The following is a 24,682-nucleotide window of genomic DNA, read 5'->3' on the forward strand; positions in this document are numbered from 1 at the left end:
TTTCGTTTTCGTAAACTCGTCCGTCACTCGTAGGCCTCTTTTGAGCTATCTGATGGATCTGTTGTTTAAAATTGGGCTGATATTAATTCATATAGACCCAGTAAGTAAAAGGCCCATTTTCTTTCCATGGTTGTCAGTTGTCACGTGAGCTTCCTTCTCTTCCTCTTCTGCACTTGCACGAAAGTCATATTTCTCTCGACTTTCATGAAACTTAAAACTTCTTCTATTCAGATTCGCACTGAAATTTGTCGGAAAAAACCAAAGCAGATAATGAGCTGATCGGAAAACCGCTTTCCAAATTCAATTACACCGTGGTTTCCAATTTCTGTCCTAGGTTTTCAAAGTCGTATATCCTCAGGTAAGTCAATTTTGTTCTGCTCTTCTCGCGTCATTTTCATCAGATTTTCCTGTAATTCTTAGGCTCTTCTTTTTCGATACCTGGGAGATTCTTCTTGGCTCACAGTCGCATATTTTTTTTCTTCAAAATCTCGATTCCCATATCGATTCGTAATTGTATGCGATTTATTCTTCTTCTCGATCCCACATTTGTTTCTGGTTCCTTCATTTATACTGCTTCGATTTTACTGTGCATCAATCGCTTTAAGCTCTAAAATTTAAATTCCAGTGACCTCTTCTCTGCTGTTTCGTCCTGTATTGTGCATAGATGCTCTTATTTTGCTCTCCTTGTTCTTCTATTACTGAAATACAGTGTAAAATGGCAGAGGCTATGGAGATGGAGATGGAGCTGTGCGATGGTGGACAAACTAATGCGAACGCGCATGTTTTCGTTTCCCAATATTCTACTCCTCCTGCGTATAATAGGACTGGTCTTATGCCTGTTTATGGAAATTCTACCATTGGATTAGAAAACGGGATCGAAAGGAGACAGGATCATGAACAGCTACCTGGTTATATCTTTATGTGTAATGGGAGAACAAAATCTGATTGCTTTCGTTACCGTGTTTTCGGTATTCCAAGAGCGGGAAAAAACATAGTTGAGAGTATAAAACCAGGCATGAAGCTTTTCCTCTATGACTTTGAGAAGAGACTTCTTTATGGTGTATATGAAGCTACTATTGGTGGCAAGTTGGATATAGAACCAGAAGCTTTTGAAAAGAAATATCCAGCTCAGGTAATGCCTGTGAAATTCAATACACATGATTCTGTTTAAATGGCACTGGATAAATTTCAACTGAATGTGCCTAAGATTAATCTTATCGCTCTTTTTTCCTTGACCTTGGCAGGTTGGATTTAGAATTATCAAGAACTGTTATCCCTTGCCAGAAAACACTTTCAAGTCTGCTATCTATGAAAATTACAAAGGCGGCAAGTTTAAGCAAGAACTTGCTCCTCACCAAGTAACCCACTTTCTTGCTATTTACAAGATATCATTTAAAGTGCCAGGCTTTCCTGGTTATTTTTTCCCCTTATTATTGTAAAGGTGCTGAACAAATGTTCATGGATTGCAGGTTATGTCTCTGTTGTCATTATTTCGTTCATTCACTGCTCCAGAACTCGATGCATTACCTCAGAGATTGGCTTCCATAGCCTCAGCACCCAGAGCGCTGTCTTTTGAGGAACGGTTCATAGCTGCTACACAACTTAGAAATCCGTCGTCAGTTTTAGATCCTATGTCTGCTCGTCATGCAGATCCACGACATGGCTCTCTTATGGCTCATCAGTCTGTTCCCCACACACCTCTGCTCCATCATAATTACTCCAGACAAGACGACTACACAACCCCAGTGAGAGAAGCACTAAGTCTGTCAAAATTGAGTGAGCCTTATCTTCCTACAGAAAGTCGGCAGCAACGGTTGCTCGGAGACCCTTCCCGCTCATCTATACAAGACCCCCAACTCAAATACCTAACCATTTTATCTAATATCCGGAGGTAACTATGGATGTGGTAGTTTTTGGTATTTTCTTAGACGATAACTCATTTGATGTAGCATCCTTTTTCGTACTGAGTGCCAACTTGGACTTCTGTCGTCCGCCGAACATATTGATCATTCACTAGGAAGCATATTTCCTTCCTCACGAAAGACCTTACATTTGTAGTCATCAAAGGTTTCAAAGCATAGCTAGACCTGAGAACTCTACTACACTTTTCCATTCTGCAGATAATTTTTGCATTGTTTCTATTTTCTGGTTTTGCAGGTATATGTGACTATGTAATCATAAGGTTTGGTTTTTTTTTTTTTTTTTTTTTTTTGCTATGACAGATATGGAACTGCCCCAGAGCGCTTGGCCCAAGAAAATGAATATTTTCCGGCAACGTCATCAGAGAAGGACCAGTTTGCTTCACCTTATTCTGATAATAAGTATTACCCTTCAGCGCTATCTGGGAATGAGCATTCTTCTTTATCTGATGGTAGTGTGTATAAAAGTGAGTTCTACACTTCAGCATCACAAAAGGAAGGGGAATCTAGTCAGCAGCGTGAGATCCCTGCTGGGACCTTCTATCGCCTAGAAGCATCTACAGTTCCAAATACTACAGTGTCCATGCAATCAGATATGCAGGCACTTAGTGTTGCTCAATCTCATATTGACACAGCCGGCTATACTACATCGGCACATGGTGCAACCCCACAACCTGCTGCTGGGACAATTGGTTTCACAAACCAACCTCAATCTGTAGCGGGTAATTATACCACGCATTCACAGCCTGGGAGTGTGGAAGAAAGTACACAATCATATGCTGGAACAATTAGTTACCCACAACAGCAACAGTATGCAGCTATGGGGCTTACTACTCAACTCTATGCTGGTGGACCTGGTTATATTCAACAACCCCATGAAAATGGGTACGCTCAGCAACCCCATGCCACAGCAACTGAGTACGCTCGGCAACACCATGCTGCAGCAACTGGATACGCTCTGCAACCCCAAGATGCAGCAAGTGGATACGCTCAGCAACCCCAAGCTGCGGTAACTGGGTACGCTCAGCAACCCCATGATGCAGCATCTGGGTACTCTCTGCAACCCCATGCTGCAGCAACTGGGTACGCTCTACAGCCCCATGCTCAAGCTGTTGGATACACAACACAACCACATGCTCAAGCTGTTGGATACACAACACAACCACATGCTCAAGCTGTTGGATACACACCACAATACTGTGTTCAAGCTGGTGCATACACTCAACAAGCTTTAACGCAAGGTTCTATACCAGGGGCTCCCGGGACAACCGATTGGAATGCTGCAAACCAGGCATATCTTGCAACAAGAGATTGGAATACAGTGAATCAGTCTTATTACCCTCACACAGCGGATACAACCACAACCTATAATCAAACATCTTAAAACTATTGAAGCGAAGTGTTGGCAATCTGGCACCTATAAGAGTATGACGTAGCTATACCTAGTCTCAACACTTGATCTTGTCTATCTTATGCAATAAGAGCCCATTCTTAGCATGTTGGTCATTTTTGTCGTTTTGAATCTAAATCACATCCTTACCATAGGAAACTTGTGCGTGGTGGGGAAGCATGGAGTCAAACTGGTGCACTCACTGGAAAAAAGGGGCAATGTAGGTAGAGTCTCCAGCTCGTTGTTTGCTGTAAGTTATTAGACCTTTACATATAAAGTTTTATTTTCTGCGCTAAGCATGAGGAAATTCAGGAGGACCATCAAAACTTCTTCAAGTCCCGTTTCAGAATTGCAATTTTTCTGATTGGGATTTAAAATGAATAAAACATATTATAACTCTTCGATCAAAAGCTCTCCGAAAACATTTATTTTGAGTATGTTCATGTTTAATAATTGGGTGTTGCTATTAAGAAAACCTTCAAAGGTGAAAGGTTCACCTAAAAAAAGGGGCGATTTGACCAGCGCGCCAAAATCGCTCTCCCAAACACAACCTTGGGACCAAGAATATGCTTTGCTTATTGGCTTTAGATCAACTAGCCTAAACCCTAAGCCTTAGTGGTAGACAAAAGACTTTGCTTTATGTTTGAGTTTTCTCTGGGGTCCTAAGTCTCCCACTATGTATGTTTGAGCTAGACTTGCATTGCTATTCACATGTTCTTTCGTATTTCTGTTTGTCTTCTCCTCTCTTTGAAGAAGTTTTTTCCTTTTTATTATTTCTCCAATTACAAGATTTTCCCTCACAACTTCCCCCCCTACCCCCTATAGTAAGCTACAGGTTCTGGTCCTGCCTTTTTTTATTTTGCGTGTCAATGGTCCTGTCAGTTTACAGCTTTGTGGATGGTCGTTGTTTTGTCACATATTAATAACATTATCGACAAAGAAAAAACTAAAACTGGAAATATAAATTCAGACCCGCCTCTCTGAGTTGTCTCGAAATATCGCGAGGTCATTTGGGTCGGAGATGAAAAATCTAAAAAAAATTCAGATTTATTAAATTTTATCCTAACGTCTTTTTTTTTGTCAATAAAATATATTATCCCATCCACTTTTGAAATTTATATAATATACCTCATATACTTACTATACCATATACAAATCTCAGGGAATTTTTGCTTAAAATTTCCGAGTTGTGTAAATCATACGGCTTGTATTAAATTTATATAAATTACAACGGTCTCTCTCCATAGTAATAATTATCCAAATGTGTAATCTTTCTCACGTGAAAGTCCCTCACTATTTTCCTACCCTCACTTTAATGGCAATTGTAGTGTTTTTCCAATAACAACAACTTGCCGTCTGAATATCTCTCAAAAGCAACTACTTTATCTAGTCTGAAATTTTCTCAAAATTTCTGTGAAGAACATTCTTTATTACAAAAGAAACGTAGATCCAGTTGCCAATATACAAGTGTACTAGTTTAACAAAAAAAAAAACATACAACTGTACTGTAAATAAAATTATTAATTTGACCCAATATTATTAAGAAAAGTGTTTATAACCATTTTCCATATGGAAATCTTTTGTTCCACTTTAATATGTTTATTATTGACCTATAAGTCACTAGTCATAATTAACAATGATTCGATGTAAGCGGACAACAAAATGTTTTTATATAAAAAAACGAATGTTTTAACAATATTGTATTGCCAACAAATGACTAAAAAAACATCATTTACATCAACTAGTATTTAACAATTATATATACAGAATGGAATTCAGATCTTAGTGATCAAAACAAATAACATGGGACATGGCAGCTTCCAGATCTTATAAAGGACTAAGGTCTGGTAAATTTTAATTTCATGTCCTAACTAATTCTCTTTTTAAAACCAAAACTATGTGTTTAATCAATATTATAATTACTGTCTAAAGTATAGATTTTGTGTGGATTAAAAATAAAATAAAAATAATTACAGATTTTGTGTCGTAATCTTAGAAAAACTATATATAAAATTGAATTGACTAAGACGCTTACTAAGATTATTACCTAGATAATTTCTCAGAAAACTGCTGAACGTTTCTTGGATATTTCGTGTAAATATCCTTCTTGTCTGTAAGTCAATTTTAAGATAATGAAAAACTCGGTTTGAAATTTTAAAAAGAAAAAAAAAAAAGTATAAAAGGCTATCAAAAGGGAGACGATCGAGTCAATCAAAGAAAGGTCTGAGTTGGACAAGTGGGTCCTATTTACCGCCTCCCAGATTTTTTTTTTTTTTTTCTAAATTTTCTTCTTCTTCTTCTTCTTCCTTCTGGTTGTCTGTGTTGTTCGATCCAGGTGCTTCTCCGATCATCCAAAGTTTTTCCTGTGAGGATTATCGAATGGGTAACTGCTGCTCCGATGTCTCCTCCGGCGCTGGTGCTACAGCCGGCGTTGGTGGAAGTGCTTCCTCCGCCGCTCTCGGCACTACTAACGACGCCGTTGATTACTATCTCAAGTCTCGAGGTTTCAACGGACTCTTCTCTCAGATTGAGGTTCTTTCTTCATCATTCTTCTCGTCGTTATTTCGCGTTGTTCATTCATCCTCGATAACACGTTTAACAATATGTGTGCTTCGTTTGAATTTCATCATTTGACGGAGAGTGTGGATTTCGATTTTCTTTTATGTTTTGATAATGTTTTGTTTGTTTTTGCAGCTATCGTTTTCTGCTTCTAATTTACGAGACCGGGACGTGCTCTCCAAGGTTAGTTGACTCCTCTAATTGCTTTTTGGTTTGCTCTTTTTTTAAAAAAAAAATGGTTGAAGATAGAGTTTCTTCTCTTCTTTGTTTCGCAGAGTGATCCTATGGTGGTTGTCTATAAAAAGGAAAAAGATGCAACACTTACCGAAGTGTTCCGCAGCGAAGTCGTTTTGAACTCCTTAGCTCCAAAATGGATTAAGAAATTCATAGTCGCTTATCATTTTGAGACTGTGCAGACATTGTTGTAAGATTCTAAATCTTATATGTGAAAGAGATTCCAAACCTTTACATGAAAGTATATGACTCGTTCTGTTGGTTTTTCTTACACTCAGGTTTCGTGTGTATGATGTTGACACCCAGTATCAAAATTCAAGAGAGGAGGTAACTGCTAATCTTATGTACTCTTTTTTTTTTTAATGTCAATACTGTATTTTGTCCCTTTGAATGTCAACATGCATTTATCTAGACAGAAAGGGTTGAATTGTTGTCATGCACAATCTACTTTTTCGTCAATCGTGTAATATGTAGTGTGCTTACTACTGAAGATTTACTTTTCAGATGCTTAAGCTTGACGAACAGCAGTTTCTCGGCGAGGCAACATGTGCATTGTCTGAGGTATCAACTGCTTAAATGCTATCCTTTCTCATTTTACAGACCGAAAATTGGCATTGCAATATTTATGGACATGGCATTGCTGGTTCTTTGAGAATCAAAGTAGAAGTTCGTTTTATGGCCTAGCTTATAAGGGAGAGAGAATCACTTTATATTTACTTTTCAATTACGCAGATAATCACAAAATCAACTAGGACGATCACATTAGAGCTCAAGCGTAAAGAAGGCTTTGCCGCACAGACTCAGCCTCACAATGGAAAGCTTATTATCCATGCTGAGGAGTCCCTTGCTTCTAAGATTACAACCGAGATTGTATTCAGATGTTCGAGTCTGGAATCTAAGGATCTTTTCTCAAAAAGTGTAAGTTTGTGGAATTATTCTCCTTGCCATTTTGCTAAAAGTATAGTTCAGACATAAATATAACTCGTTTTTGTTTGCTCATCTGTAGGACCCCTTTTTGGTGGTATCAAAGATTGTGGAGCATGGAACTCCGATCCCGGTGTCTAAAACTGAAGTCCTTAAAAACAATCTTAACCCTATTTGGAAACCAGTCTTTCTAAGTGTTCAACAAGTGGGAAGTAAGGTACAGGAAATTTCTTATATCTGAATTTGACCAATTATATGTAACCAATGAATATAAAGACTGTTTCTCTGTTTGAGATGCATGTTGATTCACAAAAGGTGTCTCAATTTTTTTTCCTATAATCCTACAGGACAGCCCACTGATAATAGAATGCTCAGACTTCAATTCCAATGGCAAACACAGTCTGATCGGGTAAACAAAATCTTAGAGCTCAGTCTATCTCGTTTTTGAAGTGACTTATATAGGCTGTTAGCTGACGTAATTACTCGTTTATTTTGGGTGGCCAGAAAAGTTCAGAAATCGCTTTCAGAATTGGAAAAACTTCATGTGTCTCGCCAAGGAATCAATTTATCTTTGCCTACTGGTGCTGGACAAAACAAGGTATAAAACAATACTAAAAGATGTCCTTACAAATTCATGCCTTTTCATGTAAGCTTTCTAATACCATTTATCGTTATTTTAGGTGTTAAAGAGCCAGCTTTTTGTGGAAAAATTTACTGAGGCTGTCCAGCACACATTCCTAGAATACTTGGCATCTGGGTTTGAATTAAGCTTCATGGTAGCAATCGATTTCACAGGTATGTATACCACTGCAGAAATTCCTAAAAACTTTCAATTCAATATGTAATGTCGTTGGTACCTGCAAAAACAATTTATCAACAAGAAAGTGTTTCGTTGCCTCCATGGCCTTCCTGTGCTCTAATCTAAACTTTTTCTGTTGTCCTTCAGCTTCAAACGGAAATCCCCGCCTACCTGATTCTTTGCACTACATTGATCCTTCAGGGAGATTAAATGCCTACCAGAGAGTGAGGACTCATTGTCATTTTATTTCTTAATTAGCAGTAACTGTGGCTGAAATCGATCATGATCTCTCTTTATATTTTTTCTAAAAACTCAGGCAATAGTGGATGTTGGAGAGGTATTGCAGTTTTATGACTCAGACAAACGTTTCCCTGCCTGGGGATTCGGAGCTCGTCCAATTGACGGTCCAGTGTCACATTGCTTTAACCTCAACGGAAGCAGTTCATACTGTGAGGTAAACTAACTCGACTCGCGTATTTTTAAAATTAAAACTTTGATGTTTTGGGATTCACACATCAGTGTTCTCCCTCTCTCTCAGGTGGATGGGATTCAAGGAATCATGACTTCATACACCAGTGCCCTCTTCAACGTCTCTCTTGCGGGGCCTACCCTTTTTGGTCCGGTGATCAACTCTGCTGCGATGATCGCCAGCCAGTCTCTAGCTCAAGGTTCACGGCGATATTACGTCTTACTAATCATCACAGTGAGTGTATATAAAAAAACCAACATAAAAAAATATCATAATATAACACAATCAAACTTTGTTCATAAACCATAAAAAAAAACAAAAACTTGTTTCAGGATGGTGTTATAACAGATCTTCAAGAAACAAAAGATGCATTAGTCAGTGCATCGGATTTGCCATTATCAATCCTCATTGTCGGAGTTGGAGGAGCCGACTTCAAAGAGATGGAGGTAAAAGACTATGTGTTGTAGAAAGAAAATGACATTTAGGATTCTTACAACTTTATATGATCTTGTGTTAACTGTGTTTTTGTTTTGGTGGGGGATTCTTAGATACTAGACGCAGATAGAGGAGAAAGACTGGAGAGCTCGAGCGGACGAGTGGCTTCACGAGATATCGTTCAGTTTGTGGCACTTCGAGACGTCCAACGTGAGTTTTGTTTGATGAATTCAACCGCGGGAAACGCATAAGAACGGTCTGAACGTGTGATTTTGATGGGGTTTAATGACTGTTGTGTTTTTGCAGATGGAGAGATCTCTGTGGTACAAGCACTTCTTGCAGAACTGCCTTCACAGTTTTTGACGTATATGAGAATCCGTAATATGAAGCCAATTCCTCTGTGAAAGATCGATCGTGTGTAAATGATTTGCCAAAGGAAAGTGTACATATACTCTACACGAGCTTTACTCCTACAGCTGCCAAATACGCTGCCGTTTTGGGCGAGGCTTTACTCCTACAGGTTACATCTGCCAAATACGCTGCCGTTTTGGGCGATTACATTGACTTCTTTTTTTTCTTTCTTTTTCTGAATCTTGGATGTAAAAAGTTTCGAATGAAGCGAGTAAGCGACTGATAATAACACATTGGATTGGCTGTCTTGTAAGTTTTCACCTATTTCCAATTTTCGAAATTCATAGCGTTCTGATGGGTGCAGCTTTCTCTTATTTTCAATAAAATAGTGCACATAACTCGCTGAAGCTCTAGATTGAAAACGATTTACTTTTTAAAACATGAGAAAACAATAGTCTAAAAGGTCTTAAAACTCTGCTTTAATTGATGAATATTGAGGTTTCACATGATGATCTAAGATTTATTATATAATCGGGAGAGGGGGTGCAGGGGAGGAGGGGGATCGGAGTGAGACTAATTAAAGACATTCAACAGTAATGCTTTAATTTTAAGAAAAGTAAAAATTCTTCAGACTAACCTTTAAGGTTAATAAAATGACAAACCTAACCTAACATATTGAAGGGCTTACTAGACTAACCTTATAAAGTTGGGTTAAGTCCATTTTATCCAGATGTTGAATATTATTACAAAAATGCCATTATGATTTTTTTTTATAAATTTTTTTTTTTCGAAAAAACTTTAATTTCGAAAAAAAAATTTTAAAAAATCGAAATTTTTTTTGACGAAAAAAAACATTTTTTTAAAACGAAAAAAGCAAAAAAAAAAAAAAAAATACAAAACCAAAAACTAAAAAAAAAAACCCTAATTCTTCTTCTCTCTCTTTTTCTTGCGCCGTTTTTTTTTTCTCCGATGGAGCTGCTCTTCTTCAACCTTTTCATTCCTCTCTTGCTCTCCTCTTTATCTTTTCTTTTGTTTTGTTAAATTTTGTTGTATGAATATGTATTCTTTATGAACTTCAAAGCTTCCATGTTTCAGATCGAGAAAAACACAACTAGTTCTACCGATTTTTTGTATCAAGAAGCCTCCAACGTTTCCAAGCTCGGAGATCTAGATCTTCCCATGGTTTTTACAATTCATTCTGCTATTATGTGAGTTTTTTTTTTCATTTTTTCGAATTCTTTGATTTTTTCTAGATCTGGGTTTTTGGATCTAATATCAACGATAAACTATGGAGATGTGGCGGTTGGCGGTGACTCTTAAGCAGCATTCTCACCGCGTCGCGCACAACCGCAGTGGATAGACATTGTTTCGATGGAATGGTGTGGTGTTGTGGAGGTTGTCGGCGGCATAAATTTTTTTTTTCAGGTACGTTTGGTAGATATATTTGGAAATCGACTTTGTATTTTTTTGGTTGTAAAGTTCATAATGTGTGATGGTAGATTTATTTGAAAAACGGTATGTAGTTTGGTAGATTATTAGTTATTTGATGGTAGATATATTTAGAAAACGAAATGTGGTTTGGTAGATTTATTAGTTATTTGATGATAAAATTATTTTAAAAAACGATGTCGTTTGGTAGATTTATTAGTCATCTAATGATAGACTTATTTGTAAAACGATGTGGTTTGGTAGATTTATTAGTCATTTAGTGGTAACTTATTTGAAAAATGATATGTGTTTGGTAGATTTATTAGTTATTCATAGTAGATTTATCAGTCGTATATATTTGAATTTTATATATGAATAACAATATTTGTTTATTTTTTTTCTGACAGATTATGGGCTTTGCCATGGTGAACAAATCTTTGATGAGATATCCAGCACCGATCCGACATGTTTTACTATGAATTGTAGATTTACATTTGGTAGATTTGTTTTGAAATGATGGTAGATTTATTATTAAATTGATGGTATATCTATATTTGAATTTGTAAAAATGATAATTAGATTTTGAATGATAATATTTTTGTTTTCAAATTATATTTGTCGTAAAACATTGATCTAGACATTTCACATTTTTATCACATTTGCTAGTAATGTTATTATTCAATTTAATTTATTTCTTTACTTTCACTATGATGTATATCATAACTGAAATCATTTGACATTGTGATGTTGTAAAAGTTTATGTAAATAGAGTTAAATGTAACAAATATTCAAAAATAAAAATCAAAAGATCATAAGTTAAGAGATGGTTATTACAAATATGACATATATGTTCAAAGTTAATATGAAAAGCAAAGTTATCTTAGAGAAAAGATATATCATAGAAAAAATATTCATGTTAGAAATTTTTGATCATTGATTATGACATCTATATCGTAAAGACCAATACTCATCTGTGATCGAATCCCAGTTAACCGACATAATCTTAGCAAACTCATACAAAGAAAACGTCAATGGTAACAAAACCAAGTCAAATATAACCATGGAACAAGTCTACCATATGTACGAAACCTGTTTAACATACAACATTCCAAAACAAGTCTACCAAACCGCTGGTTTTTTCGTAGATAGGAGAATATATTTAGGACAAAAAAGTAATTTCACTCCATAAAGTCAAATGTCTGCCAAACATTAACTACTAAGTCTACCTCAAGCATGAAAAATAACTCTACCATATAAACAAGTCTACCATAAGCATGTCATATGTCTACCAGATCAAAGTTATCTTTGTAAATACCAAACTTAATTAATCTACCACATTATTATTTTAAGAAGTCTACCATACGTTAGATAACTCTACCAGATTACATAAACTCTACCAAACATACAAACAAATCTACCAACATTTCGTAAGTCTACTTCATGTAATTATTAATCTACCACAAACCACAATGAAATTTATTTTAAATTTAAGTCTACCACAAAACAAACATATCTACCACAAAACAAATAAATCTACCAAAAGTTTTTAAGTCTACCTCATGTAACATATAATCTACCACTAACCGGAATGAATTTTAACTGAATTAAATCTACCACAAGTCAACATATCTACCACAAAAGCAAAAACTCTACCAACTATATATAACTCTACCATAAAACAGATAAGTCTACCGCACGTATTGACAACTTTTTTCACATAAATCTACCGCTAAAGGAAATAAGTCTACCAACGCAGAAAATAAATCTACTTCATTGTCAATAAATCTACCGAAAAAGTCAACTATGCGAGCAAGTCAACGCTTTTTTTAACAAGTCTACCAATACTTTTGACAAGTCTACCATTCACAACAACAAATCTACCGAAACATAATAAATCTACCTCTCATCGTCAAAACTCTACCAAGATAAGTCTACCAACATTTAAAAACTCTACCAACTCTCGAATAAATCTACCATCGACCTAATAAATCTACCAACAAAATTTCTGCGTTGACCAGAATTTCATAAGTCTACCGTCAAAGCTTGGTAGACTTATGAATTTTTTAGCGCCATAATCTGCCTACGTGACATTAAAAAAGTAATGACATTTTCGTAATTAGGTTTTTTTCAACAAAGGCGAAAAAGGTGTTTTAGGTATGCTAGGTTAGTTTTGTAAAAAAAATAAAAGTGCGTCGAATAAGTAATATAGATACTTTCTAAAGTTAGTGTAGTAATCCTCTCTTAAGAAAATTATATCATAAACATAAATAAACCGCCGGTTAGGAAAATGGTAGTTGAACCTAACACCTACACACACACAAACACACATCTTGGGAGTCAAAGTGATTGGATTGCATTTACAAGTCTTACAGTATAATTAATCCACTTGACACATTGTACAAAAGTTCTTTTTACCTGTCAACTTAGTTAGATGTTGACCTTTTTGGGTCAATACTTATTAGTTATTCAAACATGAAACTTTTTAGAAAAAATTCTTCCAAAAAAAAACTTTTTAGATATAGGCCAATGAAATAAAGATAGACAGTCTCATAGTATCTAAACAAAATTACATTCGAAAGCAGAAGCGTGTACACAAATACCTTACACTAGCAACTAAACAATGCTACAAAATATAACACTAAAATTTTGTTCATCATACAGCTTATTTAAAATAGTCTTTGAAAATATCTTTCTACTTATGTTGTTAATATGATTTGCAAAATAAGAAAGCATGATTTAAAGATTTCAATCAAATTAGGAATTATAGGAGGAAAACGTATAACTGTCTCACGAGTTTCTTGTTTGCTGCATTTGTCTACTAGCAAACATTGATAGATATAATATTGTACAACGTGATTTTATATTGCATCTATAAAACTATATATAAGTGAATACAGTATCTCTGTATCTTGTTAAATGTTTATTCGGCATAATTCCTGCCAAAGGATATGTTTCACTTTGTTTAATTCGATTTGAGTGTGTACACGGTTCTTGGTTTCAGAGGTTTAAAAATGCCTTTTGTATTGCAAACTTTTAGTCAAACCGTAACTAACAAAAAATAATAGATTCACTTCACACGTACGCAAACTCATATTGCCATTTTTCATCGCCTTCAGCTTTGTAGAGAATATATATCGATTTAAGACGAAAAACATATTGTCGGTTTACATTACATTTACAGCTAGCTATTGCTAAGAACACGAGAGTTCTTTTATATTTTAAAATGAATATTCAGAAAGAATACTATTGCTTTCCCTCGAGTCCATGAGTGTGTTAACCCTTTTACGAAGGAAAATAATTAAACAAAACGTGAACATGCATGCATTTTCCCCTTCTTTATGTTATTCTTTTAGACTTTTGCATGTTTAGTCTTTCCATCTCGTGTAGTATCTTTTGTACTAGTCTTTATAAAATATCACCTCCAGTCTGATATTTTACATACACATGTACTTTCCTCATTAGGAAAAGTTCAACAAACATTCTCATGTTAGACATGTCTTCATTTTATTTAAGCCCCCCCCAAAAAAAATCGACCCGTACTGATCGTACAGACTTACTTTTTTCTGCAATAATAAAACTAACATTAAAAACAGATTAATAGTTAAAGACAATCGAATACTCAAAAAAAAAAAAAAAAAGATCAAGCTTCACGTATATTTTTTAAGGTCATACGTTCACACATAGAAAGACTTCCTCTATAAAAGTCACAGAAATTTGCAAACCCCAAAAAGCCTTTACTCTCTCCTTCCTCATTCACTTCAACCTAAATTATTTGTCCGTCTTGTTCTTTATGTCCAAAGAAAAACTGAACAACCCTAAACTCTAAATCCTATATCGGATTTGTTCTTTTGAAGAAAAAAAAAAGATTAGTAAAATCTAGCAAAAGTGGATCCTCGAATCAATGGGAAGATGCCCTTTGGAGGCGATGAACCTGAGGAAAAAGAAGAAGCCGAGGAAGATGAGAACTTATTTCCGGTCTTCTCGGCTCGATCTCAACACGACATGCGTGTTATGGTCTCGGCTTTAACTCAAGTAATCGGAAGCCAACAAAACACCTCTCATCAAGATAATCCTTCTGTGTACAATCCACAAGACCCTAATCAACCAGTTGCTCATACTCTGCAAGATCAAGGTATATATGTATATATGTATTATGTATACATTCTCAAGACTATGTTAGACTATTTGGAATTTTTCGTTTTTGCAAATTTCATATCTGCTGTAAATCTCAAACTTAAAGAAACGGTCCAGGTTAAACGCTAGAGGTTCTCTCATAATTATAGTATATCTGTATATGGTGCAATTAGTCAGCACAGATATGTGATGATATACATTTAGATACATATACTGAGCTATATGTACTATGAAATTTATAATTTTGATATTTGTGATTGATATAAAGGGAACTTGAGGAGGAGACACTATAGAGGGGTGAGGCAAAGGCCATGGGGAAAATGGGCAGCTGAAATTCGAGATCCGCAAAAGGCAGCACGTGTGTGGCTAGGGACATTTGAAACTGCCGAATCCGCAGCCTTAGCTTATGATGAAGCAGCTCTAAAGTTCAAAGGAAGCAAAGCCAAGCTGAATTTCCCGGAGAGGGTTCAGCTTGGAAGTAATGTTACCAATAATCAGCTATCAAACTCTACTTATTACTCCTCCAATCAAACCGAGCCGCAAAATGTGCCATACTACTATAACCAATACTATCAAGATGGGAGTAATAATGATATGTTAAGTTTTAATTTGGGAGGTGGATATGGTAGTGGTAGCGGATTTTCAATGTCTCATGATCAAAGTGTATCAACTACTACTACTGCTGCAACAACTTCTTCGTCTTCTGGTGGCTCTTCTAGGCAACAAGAAGAGCAAGATTATGCCAGAATGTGGCGGTTCGGTGATTCTTCGTTCTCTTCTCATTAGGGGTTTTGAGATGATATATAAGAGATTTGTATTACTTGTGATGAAGAGATGATTTGTTTCTTGAATGTTTTTTTTTTTGTTTTTGCCTCTTATTTTTTGTTCGTTATGGTTCTTTGAACGTGTAAGGCATTTATTTACATATATGATTAGCTACAACATAAACTCAACGGATAATATATTGCCATATTACATGATGCATACCAAATCCAGTTGATTAACTATCGTCCTCTAAACACTATTCTCTCGGTAGTTTCGAAAGTATATATTATCTTAGTTATTTCGATGTACTTTAATGCAAACATAAGTGTCAATTATGGTGCGATTATTTGCCTTCTGCACTACGAAACTATCCTTATATATAAATTGGTACATACATATATACAGTAAATTGATACATCATACATGTGATCCGTTAACCCTTGACCAAACTTCAACTCTCAAACTAATTTTCTTCCTTCCTTAAAAACGTTAAAAATGAAAGCTAATTGGAAAAATACCAAATGACGAGTTGACTTAAAATAGTTTTTCTAAATAGCAATTAGTTTGTCATGTGAAATGACAAAATTCGACGGCCGACATGTGAACTTCAAACACATTATCCGAACTTCAAATAAATAAATAAAAGGATCATCTTCTAATTGTGTAAGATGATCGGCTAAGACGCGTGATAAACACCGCCACAACTTTTGCTGAACGGTCTAGACTCTCAACGAAGATGTCTTATTATTACTATGATGGAATCCACTTGGACTTGGACTTGGACTTCAAAGTCTTACACCACTTGGTCTACTAGTGGAAACTCTATAAGTTGACTGTCAATATAAAATTAGAAATTCTGTATCCAAATGCAGTGATGTGTGGTCGAACCTTTTGCCGAAAATAGAAAATAAAATAAAATAAGGATACCACAGCAATCCTTCGTTAAAAACTTAAAATGTTGTTTTATTTTTTGTGAATCGTATGCTTCATTATCAAGTTGTATAGTGTAATGATGACGCAAATAAATTAACCAAGACAAAACATAAGAACCAAAATCGTAGATAGACAGATTTTGATATCTACGTGCGATTCTGTTGGTCACTACTAAAATGAAATAGACAGATTTTGAAATCTCAGGATAATTCAACGAGTATACCTAAGAACTACAAAAGTCAACATAATAATTTTTTTTCTTAAAATTTCAACAACGGCCGGTGAATCGGTGAGTGTCCGAACGCCGGCTTCACCGACCTTCTCTCATTTCAACCTTTGCGGCCTTTATTATTACTCACCACCGTCACTCTCCATTCAATTTTTCAAACTTCTCGGCCCAAAACCGGTTTAGAGACACCAAGAAAATTTAATATGTATCACAAATGATATTTTCCTATTTTCCTTCTAAACATTCTTACTACAATATTATGGTTTGTTTATGCGCTTGTTGTAATCCCCTCCGGTTTCTTCTGGTAAGCAGCCTCTAAGCATTCTTTAGCTCTATGGACCTTTGATTGGAGATAAAAGCTTCCGTTTTTTGCATTGCGTTCGAACAAGTTTTCGTATTTCTGCAACATAACATACAATGCTAATACACCAAGGTTTCTTTTTTTTTTTCCCAATAATAACAAAAGGCAATGCGAAGAGAAACAGACCTGTAGAACCTCGTCCCAAGATGATTTCTCGGTTACGCCAAGAATCTGTCTTGCTTCTGGTTCACTTATTATCCCTCTGCTTCCTCTCTTAATATTCTGCATTGCCTCATGCGCAGCCCCCGATTTTGATGCATCTGCGAGCATTTCAATCAATGTTATGATTTATGAACAAATGTTACCCTTCGTACCCAACAAAAAAAAAAGGAACTCTTTGATTAAAAGAACATACTTGCAAGGGCTTGACGATATGCCTGAGCACAAGCCCTGACTATCGCTGCAGAGCTGTAAACTATCAAACTCGCAAGAAGTCTCGTAGCCTGCACAACAACAAAAATTCAGCCATAACATATTTATAATCTGGGAAGATACAATAAACAAAGTCTTTGCCTTTATCAGCAACCAAGGTCAAGGAGTTCGACACAAAATTCTCAATCTTCTCGGGTCGATTTTACCTTTTTAACTTTTCAAAATTTTCTAATAAGAAATTTCAATAATTGTAATCACAAGTTGTAATTGATAGTTTGTGTCTGAGTTTAAACGTGATGTGAATCTGTTTGTAGATAATGTACCTTTCTTTGCGTAGCTACACTTGGAGAGAATCGTAGCAGCATAGAGTTGAAGAACTTTTTGCAGCATAGCCGCAAGCCCTGGTTTCTCTTTATCTTCTTTTGCCTGAAAGCAACCTCCGGTTTTGAATGCAAACTCCAATTTAAATAGAACTCTTTTGTCTATGACCTATATTTGCAACGATCTTACAAGTAAAATCCATTGCAATTACCTGCCGTAGCTGAGCACTAACTTCTGAAAGAAACCCTTCATCTAATTGCCCTTCTTTTTCCCGTTGTATTATTTCCTGGTAAGACATTGATCACATCAGTTTTTTCAGGAGATCTGAGGAAGAACATGTCTTGGTCAAAAAAGGAAAGTGAAGAACAACAAGTATACGTTTTCCATTTGATTGATGGCTTCAGGATCTCTTGGAGGCCATGAAATTTCTTCCACTCCTTCCACAACGGGTCTTAATATTCCTTTCAGAACATCAGTAGACGTTTCTATCTTTTCCTACAGGGATATAGTAAAGCAGACACTGAAGAACAAGAAGAGACATGGAACCAATAAAAAAAAAGGATATGTAAAACAACTGAAAACAAACCCGAGTCTTATTCACAACGCAGTCAACTATGCTCATCACGGTTGCAGCTAACTCCTCATAGTCCTTCTGCAAGAAACAAACCGAGCATTAGCGAAAAGAGAGCTCGAGAATCTTCTTAATCATTGACATTAAACAACAGAAAATGCGTGCCTTGTCATCATCTGATTTGCAAGTATCCGACCTGGCCGCGAGTCTTATCCAGAAAACCTCATCAAAAGCAAGGATGTTTTCAACAACAAGCTGCTCAAGCTGGCCAAGGGAAATGGCAGCAACAACAGAAACAAAAAAAACACAATTACTCAAGAGAAGATAACAACAATTAATTTCCCCTTCCATTTTCAAAGTGGAATCGGTTTCAAGGACTAAAAGCAAAAGAAAATTGCACAACTTACTTCTCTTGGGTTTGCATCTTGAAGAGCATCAATCATCCGATCGATTGCAACAGTCTTCTTAAACGCTCCTTCTGCATCCCCCTTGACTGCACAGATCAAATTTCTTCTGTTTTATTAGACCCAAAAGATGCAAAATCATTATCTCATAATACCTAACTACATTACACGGAATCATAGCTCCAAGGGAGAAAGGCTTTGCTGATAATGAGTTAAACAATCGAAATCAAAAACTGTAGTCTAAGGATATTGAATCACCTTCGCAACGAATCCCCTCGAGAAAACTGAGAACGCTTCCACAGACTCGAAGATACTAAAACCCTAGAACCCAATCTCCAAACCCTAGAACCCAATCTCCAACACTGAGGACACTTGAATTTCATAGTAAATAACACTGTTTCTAATCAGAAAAAAATGTGGTATTTTGAAACTGAAGAAACAATCGGCCGGAAAAAAAGTACATACCATCGCTAAAATATTAATCAGGCCGACGATTGAAAGCTACAGACACAAGTAATCCCTCTTTCAACACCCTTTAGCATACCACCTGAAAGATAATTACGGATTAAGATATCTCGTAACAAAAATCCAGAAGAAACCATGAAGTAGAATCCGAAACAGAGACAAGTCGATTGTATGAAGATAATCGAATCCAGAAACTTACCAGGAGAAGCCAAACGATGAAAGGGATTTCTGCGTTCTTACGCGGAGGCGGAGTTTCAATAGAACCTAACCGACGTCGGAAGTTAAATTGGGCCTCAGTGTTTTTAATTTAGGCCCACTATTATTTTAATGTGGATATTCGGAAACAGCCCCCATTGTTTCCAGTGATTCGTTTTTTGGCCCCATATCTTTCATATTTCGATGATTACTGATTATTTTCTTCTCTACCGCCTTCAAAAAGAGGGAGAGCGCGATTGTGAATAGATACGTGTCAATCTCTCGTGCTACTTGATTTTGTCAATTTTTTTTGTTGTTGTTGTTTTCATGCCAAATTCAGCAGTTTCCTCTAACTTTATAAGAAGCCGTTTTCCAATCATCGAATCATTTGTGTTGATCTTTCAAGTTCGAACATTTTCACGGATTTTGTTCATATCACACATGAAGACCATGCTACTTTTAAGCCAAAGTCGAAGGTTCACACTAATTTTGGTTTTGTATTTTTTTTTATGGTTTATTCATCCCGGGAAAATCCCAAACGGGTAATGCACACAATGAGTTTGACAGAATTCCCCAATGCTTAAAAATTGGGTCTCTGTTTTTTTTTTCCCCACCAAAGCTTGTTACGTGGCTCTCACGTGATAAAGGCCAGCGTCTTCTTTACGCTTCTTCTGTTATACTCGTTGGTTTCTCCCGCTTCTTCTCGTAAACACATTTCTCTCTGAAGAAAAAAAACTCTCGAGACCCAAGAAAGCCGCAAGAATCTTTTGAGAATCGTTTTCTATAATGGTGACTACTTTCCTGGAAGATGTCAAGGGCATGGAACTCTACCGAAAGGCTCAAGCTTTCTTCGCTAATGGTGATTACAACAAGGCCTTAGAGATGCTTGACGATTTGATTTCAGCCCATAGCGAAGACAGGAACTCGTGGCTTCTTCATATCGAACAAGGTCAAGTATTTTTAGAACTAGCGGGAAAAGCGCAGAAAACTGATATGGAGGTCGTATACTTGTTGGGTGCTGTAGGATGCTTCTCGGAAGATGTGAAGATATCAGGACTTTGTGCAAATACACTCTACAAATTGGCCAGAGATCTTGGGTCAGCATTATTTTACAAGAATTGCGTGTACAAAGCAAAACAAGGTTTATCTATTCCTCAACCAAACGCCTCGGATCCTGCTAGTCAAATGCTAAAGAAAATACTAAGCGCCCGAGATAAGAAAGGGCTAGAGTCCTTAATCCAACAAGCAGAGACCATGATGGCTTCTTCCAAGACTAATTCTATAAAAATCTGCGAGCCGAAAGTTTGGGAGTCGAAGAAAAGTCCGGACCCGCGTGCGGATGCTGTTAAAGGATTGAGGTCGTATTGGATGGGTTTGAATGTCAAGATCAAAAGGGATTTCATGAAAGTAAGCATTGCAAAGCTTAGAAAATTTGTCGAGGGAGTGCATAAAAGAAAGGCATTAGATGCTTTGGACCAAGTTCTCGCTTCTGCCAAGAAAGACGGAAAATGGACAGTCTGGATGTGTCGAACTATCTGTTCGATGAAGTTTTCTAGTGCTGAAGAATGTAAGACTCATCTTGAACAACAACATGCTGCAGATTTTAAACCTTCTTCAGAAAAGTGTATGGTCAAGAGGATAGGAAAAGACTGGGCTCGTAAGATATCGGCTGAAGTTTGGGAACCAGTAGATACAGCTGCTGCCGTTAAAATGATCAAAAATCAGCTCTCAGATGTGATAGCGTTCACGTCCAAATCTAAGAATGGATGGTCCAAAGAATGGCCTTTAGCAGCGGATGAAGAGCGCAGTAATCTACTCAAGGAAATCCGTTTGCTCCTTGTGAAGTTTTGTGACCATCAGATTCTCTCCTGCAGCATGCGAGACTGGTTGATGCGAATACCGCTTGAGCATCTTGGGGAACTTGAAGTTTCCAGACAGAGTCTTACTGATTCTCACCTACTGAAAACACCTCAGAGCATCTGTTTTTTGGAACGTCCTGAATTAAATCAAATCCTAGACCTTCTCAATCTCGTCGAGTGTGAAAGGGAGGATGGTACAGAGCTGGTTTGCAGAGCAGTGGACAGTTTCTTGGGTCGTACTCAATGTAAAGAAACGATCGACTTTGACCCTCAGTTCTCATTTGTGCTTCTTGATAAAAGACTGTTGAAAAGAAGTAAGGCTCCATTCGATGATGGAGGGACAATCAAGTTTTTGGATCCCAGTGTTCACTACGCCAAGGCAGATGCGCAGGGAGATGATATCATATCCTGGTTAGTTGACTACTCTTCAGTCGATAAAAGCTTTCCCAAACCTATCAGGGAACACAATCTTGATATCTGGGTGGCTGTTTTCAGAGCTGTTCAGTTCACATGTAGAGCATTGGGAACCAAATATGCAAAGAAAAAGCAGGTCTTAGATTATGAAGCAGCTCTTACTGTCGTGGAGAACTTGTGTATGAGAGAGGATGAAAGAAGAATGAATCTTCCGGAAGATCAATGGCACAGCTATGCATCTCTTCTATGCGATAAATGTGAAGAGAGAGCCCCCGGAAATTCCCTCACTACATTAGTATTCTTGTGTGCAGTACGAGATGTTTTCGAACAAGCATCTTATCCGACAGTTGACTACCCCGACTTAGAAGATTGCCTGGATCTTATACGTAAGCGTAAAAGTCTCAGCGACAATATAGTGCGGAAATCCATAGACCTTCTGACATCAATGGTCACCTACAAGGTTCATTCATGATTTGAATATTCATTAGTAACAGAATAACATAAAGCTGTCAGTCTAAAAGTATCTACATGGCTTGCAGGTTTTGCTAATCGATGCAAAGATATTGCTGATTGATAATTCAAGGATTAGATTGCTAAACAGCCTCACAAGACTTTCTTTTTTTGACAACCGCTCTTATATGCTTCAACTGCTGAAACCATTCTTGCTGGTTGGTTTGAGACTTTGGTTGTATACAGAGAGTTTCATTTTCCGTCTGATTTGGTATTTGAACTGTCTCTTATATGTTTTCTTGTCTCGTCTCATCCAGAATGAAATTGTAAATATGGAATTCAAATCTAAGTCAGATGCAGCAGAAGCAGATCTTTTACGCGACGAGGAGAAGAAGTCACAGACAAAGAAGAAGAAGCAGAAAACTAAAAGCATCGAGGTCTTTGAAGTTCTAAATTCTCTATTTGCTTCTCTTACTTTTTTGGTTAATCAGTTATTAGATTGATCGGTCTTCATGTCGCAACAGAAAACTTCTACGAGCATGTCTAGTCCCCTTGATAAGACTGTTGAACAGTAAGTACCTCAAGGGTTCTCTTGTTGCATGTTCATAAATTGTATTCGGGTTTTCTCTGAGCAAAACTTGTATTTACATTTCCAGTGAACCTTCTGTCAACCTTAAACCGGAGGAAGATTCTATGGAACAAGAAGATGGTCAATTGGAAATTTCATCCAACACTGATATTCAAGTGGACGCTTCTAAAGTTTATGGTGGTTGTATAAGTGGTGGCCATCTTCAAGATATGGAAAACATGCCTGGCGAAGATTCACTGTCGGTAAATTTGGAGTCAGTGCTTGGAGGAGCTGGAGCCAGATACAATCCAGCTCTTGACATGACGCTAAAGGTAAAGCAGTTACCCCCCAAAAAAAATAACAAGATTCAATACCTGTACTGTCATCTTTTGAGTCAGCTTATCCCATATCATTTCACCTCCTTATTCGCTTTCATAAGTTCACAACAACGTGTTATTGCAGGCCCTCTTGAACATTAACGTTCTTAAAGAAGATTTAAAACACAATGAGCAACCATTTCATGCCGACCTAGAAGAACAAGTTCCTGGTGCGCTACAACATTTATTTTCTGCTATTGTGTCAGGGGAAATAAAAACTGAGGGAGTCTACAGTGTCATCTTGAGCGACTTACTTGCTTCTCTAGAAGAAGTTCTTCCCATGGTTCGTGTGGAGAAGATTAGCTTCTAAGGATGGTATTATTATTTTCTGGTCAACAGGCTTAATAATATTTTTTTTCACTCTTTTCAGTCGAGTGATGCTGCTGAGGTACTTGTTAGCATCCTTGAGTTTTGGCATTGCTGGAAAAATTCAGAAAAAGAAAGCTTGGTGACTCGCCTTTTTACGTTGGAGGAAAATGAAAGAATGAGTTGTAGAAATTGCAGAAGGAAGTCAAATTATCCAGAGCAGAGTTCTTATGGCATTGTTATGGCTGCAGATTCAATTAGAGACCTGAAGGTATGTTTCATTTATTTTCCTCTCTGTCTTTCCTACAGAAACTTGTATGTGCCCTTACAAAGATTTTTCTGTGCTTATATATATGCAGTGTGCTTTTGGGAATATAAAGTTTGTGGATATCCTCAAGGTAATGCGCATGGACTATAAAATGTTATGTGACATTAAAACAGGAGGCTGTGGAAACACAAACTTTGTTCATCGCAGTATAAGTAGATGCCCACCTATCTTCACAATCGGTAAGTTTTGACCACCATGACTGTGATCTCATTGCACTCATTTCATTTATTATGCTTATTATAAAATAATGTTGGTATTTTGTGGGGTTTGCATCATTAGTGGTAGAATGGGAGAAGAATGAAAGTGGAAAAGAAATATCTGAAACGACAAAGGCCTTGGAGTGGGAGATAGATATCAGCAAGCTTTACGAAGGCTTAGAACCAAACACCAATTATCGGCTTGTGTCAATGGTAAAATCCTGAAAGCAGGGCCGCAAATGTTGTGTTGTTGTTCTTCAGTATTTCAGTCTCAGAATATGGGGGATGTGATGCAGGTTGGTTGTGATGAAGCAGACGAACACATTTGCATAGCTCATGAAAAGAACCGGTGGGTCAATCTCAGACATTGTGGGTCTTTAGCAAGAGAGGTAAGAGACAAAACATCTGCATTTGTCTTCCTTGAGTTGAATTGTTTAGAATCTTTAGATAGAGGCCAAACATTGTTCATATATATGTGTGGTGATGCCATAGGATGTTGGTGACCGGAAGAGTGTGGTCGGATTCTGTGAAGAAAGGAAGATTCGGTTACTGATTCTGCTTTATGAAGCTGCCGGAACGATGGCCTAACGAGTGATAAAGTTGTATAGATATGGAAACCTAAAATTGATGTATAAAACAGTGGCATGTACCAGTTTGAAAGAAGTGTTCTTCGTTCTATAATATAAATGTAAAAAAATACTTTTGGAGTTTGAATAAAGTCTCCAAAATTGATACATCATAACTTGATACATATATAAATTGATACATATTATAAATTGATACATCATACAAGTGATCCGTTAATCCTTGACCAAGCTTCAACTCTCAAATTAATTTTCTTCATTTCAATTATGTGTTATACCATAAAAAGGTGAAAAATGAAAGCTAATTGGAAAAATAACAAACGACGAGTTGACTTAAAATA

At 36.7% G+C, this 24,682-nt stretch overlaps 5 protein-coding genes across 13 annotated transcripts; 4 read left to right on the plus strand and 1 right to left on the minus strand.

Annotated features, from left to right (window-relative positions):
- Window positions 1-191: 191 nt before the first annotated feature.
- Window positions 192-3,746, plus strand: LOC18012421. 3 transcript variants are annotated; one of them, XM_024151840.1, is made up of 6 exons: window positions 192-358; window positions 723-1,132; window positions 1,245-1,358; window positions 1,470-1,891; window positions 2,223-3,344; window positions 3,465-3,746. In XM_024151840.1, the coding sequence occupies exons 2-5, from the start codon at window positions 728-730 to the stop codon at window positions 3,301-3,303; spliced, it is 2,022 nt and encodes a 673-aa protein (XP_024007608.1). In that variant the 5' UTR covers window positions 192-358; window positions 723-727; the 3' UTR covers window positions 3,304-3,344; window positions 3,465-3,746. The 3 variants fall into 3 exon arrangements, with proteins under 3 accessions (XP_024007608.1, XP_024007607.1, XP_024007606.1); XM_024151839.1 differs by lacking the exon at window positions 192-358 and having other exon boundaries at window positions 716-1,132; window positions 2,223-3,351; XM_024151838.1 differs by lacking the exon at window positions 192-358 and having other exon boundaries at window positions 716-1,132.
- LOC112081423 (protein BONZAI 1) lies at window positions 3,465-9,411 on the plus strand. Its single transcript, XM_024151841.1, has 17 exons — window positions 3,465-3,559; window positions 5,645-5,841; window positions 6,004-6,051; window positions 6,144-6,292; window positions 6,381-6,429; window positions 6,607-6,663; window positions 6,835-7,020; window positions 7,109-7,243; window positions 7,374-7,435; window positions 7,531-7,624; window positions 7,707-7,821; window positions 7,973-8,049; window positions 8,142-8,279; window positions 8,364-8,528; window positions 8,627-8,740; window positions 8,843-8,939; window positions 9,036-9,411. The coding sequence occupies exons 2-17, from the start codon at window positions 5,689-5,691 to the stop codon at window positions 9,131-9,133; spliced, it is 1,737 nt and encodes a 578-aa protein (XP_024007609.1). The 5' UTR covers window positions 3,465-3,559; window positions 5,645-5,688; the 3' UTR covers window positions 9,134-9,411.
- A 957-nt stretch (window positions 9,412-10,368) lies between these two features.
- LOC18012499 (ethylene-responsive transcription factor ERF114) lies at window positions 10,369-15,476 on the plus strand. The gene is made up of 3 exons (XM_006394392.2): window positions 10,369-10,432; window positions 14,389-14,640; window positions 14,911-15,476. The coding sequence occupies exons 1-3, from the start codon at window positions 10,369-10,371 to the stop codon at window positions 15,426-15,428; spliced, it is 834 nt and encodes a 277-aa protein (XP_006394454.2). The 3' UTR covers window positions 15,429-15,476.
- Window positions 15,477-16,544: 1,068 nt separating this feature from the next.
- Window positions 16,545-19,327, minus strand: LOC18013500 (mitochondrial import inner membrane translocase subunit PAM16 like 1). 7 transcript variants are annotated; one of them, XM_024151263.1, is made up of 12 exons: window positions 19,263-19,287; window positions 19,064-19,145; window positions 18,857-18,960; window positions 18,602-18,687; window positions 18,360-18,458; window positions 18,210-18,275; window positions 18,002-18,118; window positions 17,835-17,909; window positions 17,626-17,728; window positions 17,286-17,373; window positions 17,057-17,190; window positions 16,545-16,969 (listed from the first exon to the last, which is right to left on the minus strand). In XM_024151263.1, exons 8-12 carry the CDS (start codon window positions 17,873-17,875, stop codon window positions 16,838-16,840), a joined length of 498 nt encoding a protein of 165 aa, XP_024007031.1. In that variant the 5' UTR covers window positions 17,876-17,909; window positions 18,002-18,118; window positions 18,210-18,275; window positions 18,360-18,458; window positions 18,602-18,687; window positions 18,857-18,960; window positions 19,064-19,145; window positions 19,263-19,287; the 3' UTR covers window positions 16,545-16,837. The 7 variants fall into 7 exon arrangements, with proteins under 7 accessions (XP_024007031.1, XP_024007032.1, XP_006394455.2 ...); XM_024151259.1 differs by having other exon boundaries at window positions 16,547-16,969; window positions 17,626-17,739; window positions 18,857-18,969; window positions 19,263-19,301; XM_024151260.1 differs by having other exon boundaries at window positions 16,547-16,969; window positions 17,626-17,739; window positions 19,263-19,285.
- Window positions 19,328-20,044: 717 nt separating this feature from the next.
- Window positions 20,045-24,345, plus strand: LOC18013501. The gene is made up of 11 exons (XM_006394395.2): window positions 20,045-21,991; window positions 22,071-22,199; window positions 22,299-22,418; window positions 22,506-22,552; window positions 22,638-22,881; window positions 23,012-23,209; window positions 23,297-23,503; window positions 23,592-23,739; window positions 23,840-23,970; window positions 24,054-24,146; window positions 24,250-24,345. The coding sequence occupies exons 1-11, from the start codon at window positions 20,045-20,047 to the stop codon at window positions 24,343-24,345; spliced, it is 3,360 nt and encodes a 1,119-aa protein (XP_006394457.2).
- The last annotated feature ends 337 nt before the right edge of the window (window positions 24,346-24,682 follow it).

The sequence above is a fragment of the Eutrema salsugineum genome, unplaced genomic scaffold, assembly GCF_000478725.1.
Source record: "Eutrema salsugineum unplaced genomic scaffold, Eutsalg1_0 scaffold_6, whole genome shotgun sequence".
Classification (NCBI taxonomy): Eukaryota; Viridiplantae; Streptophyta; class Magnoliopsida; order Brassicales; family Brassicaceae; genus Eutrema; species Eutrema salsugineum.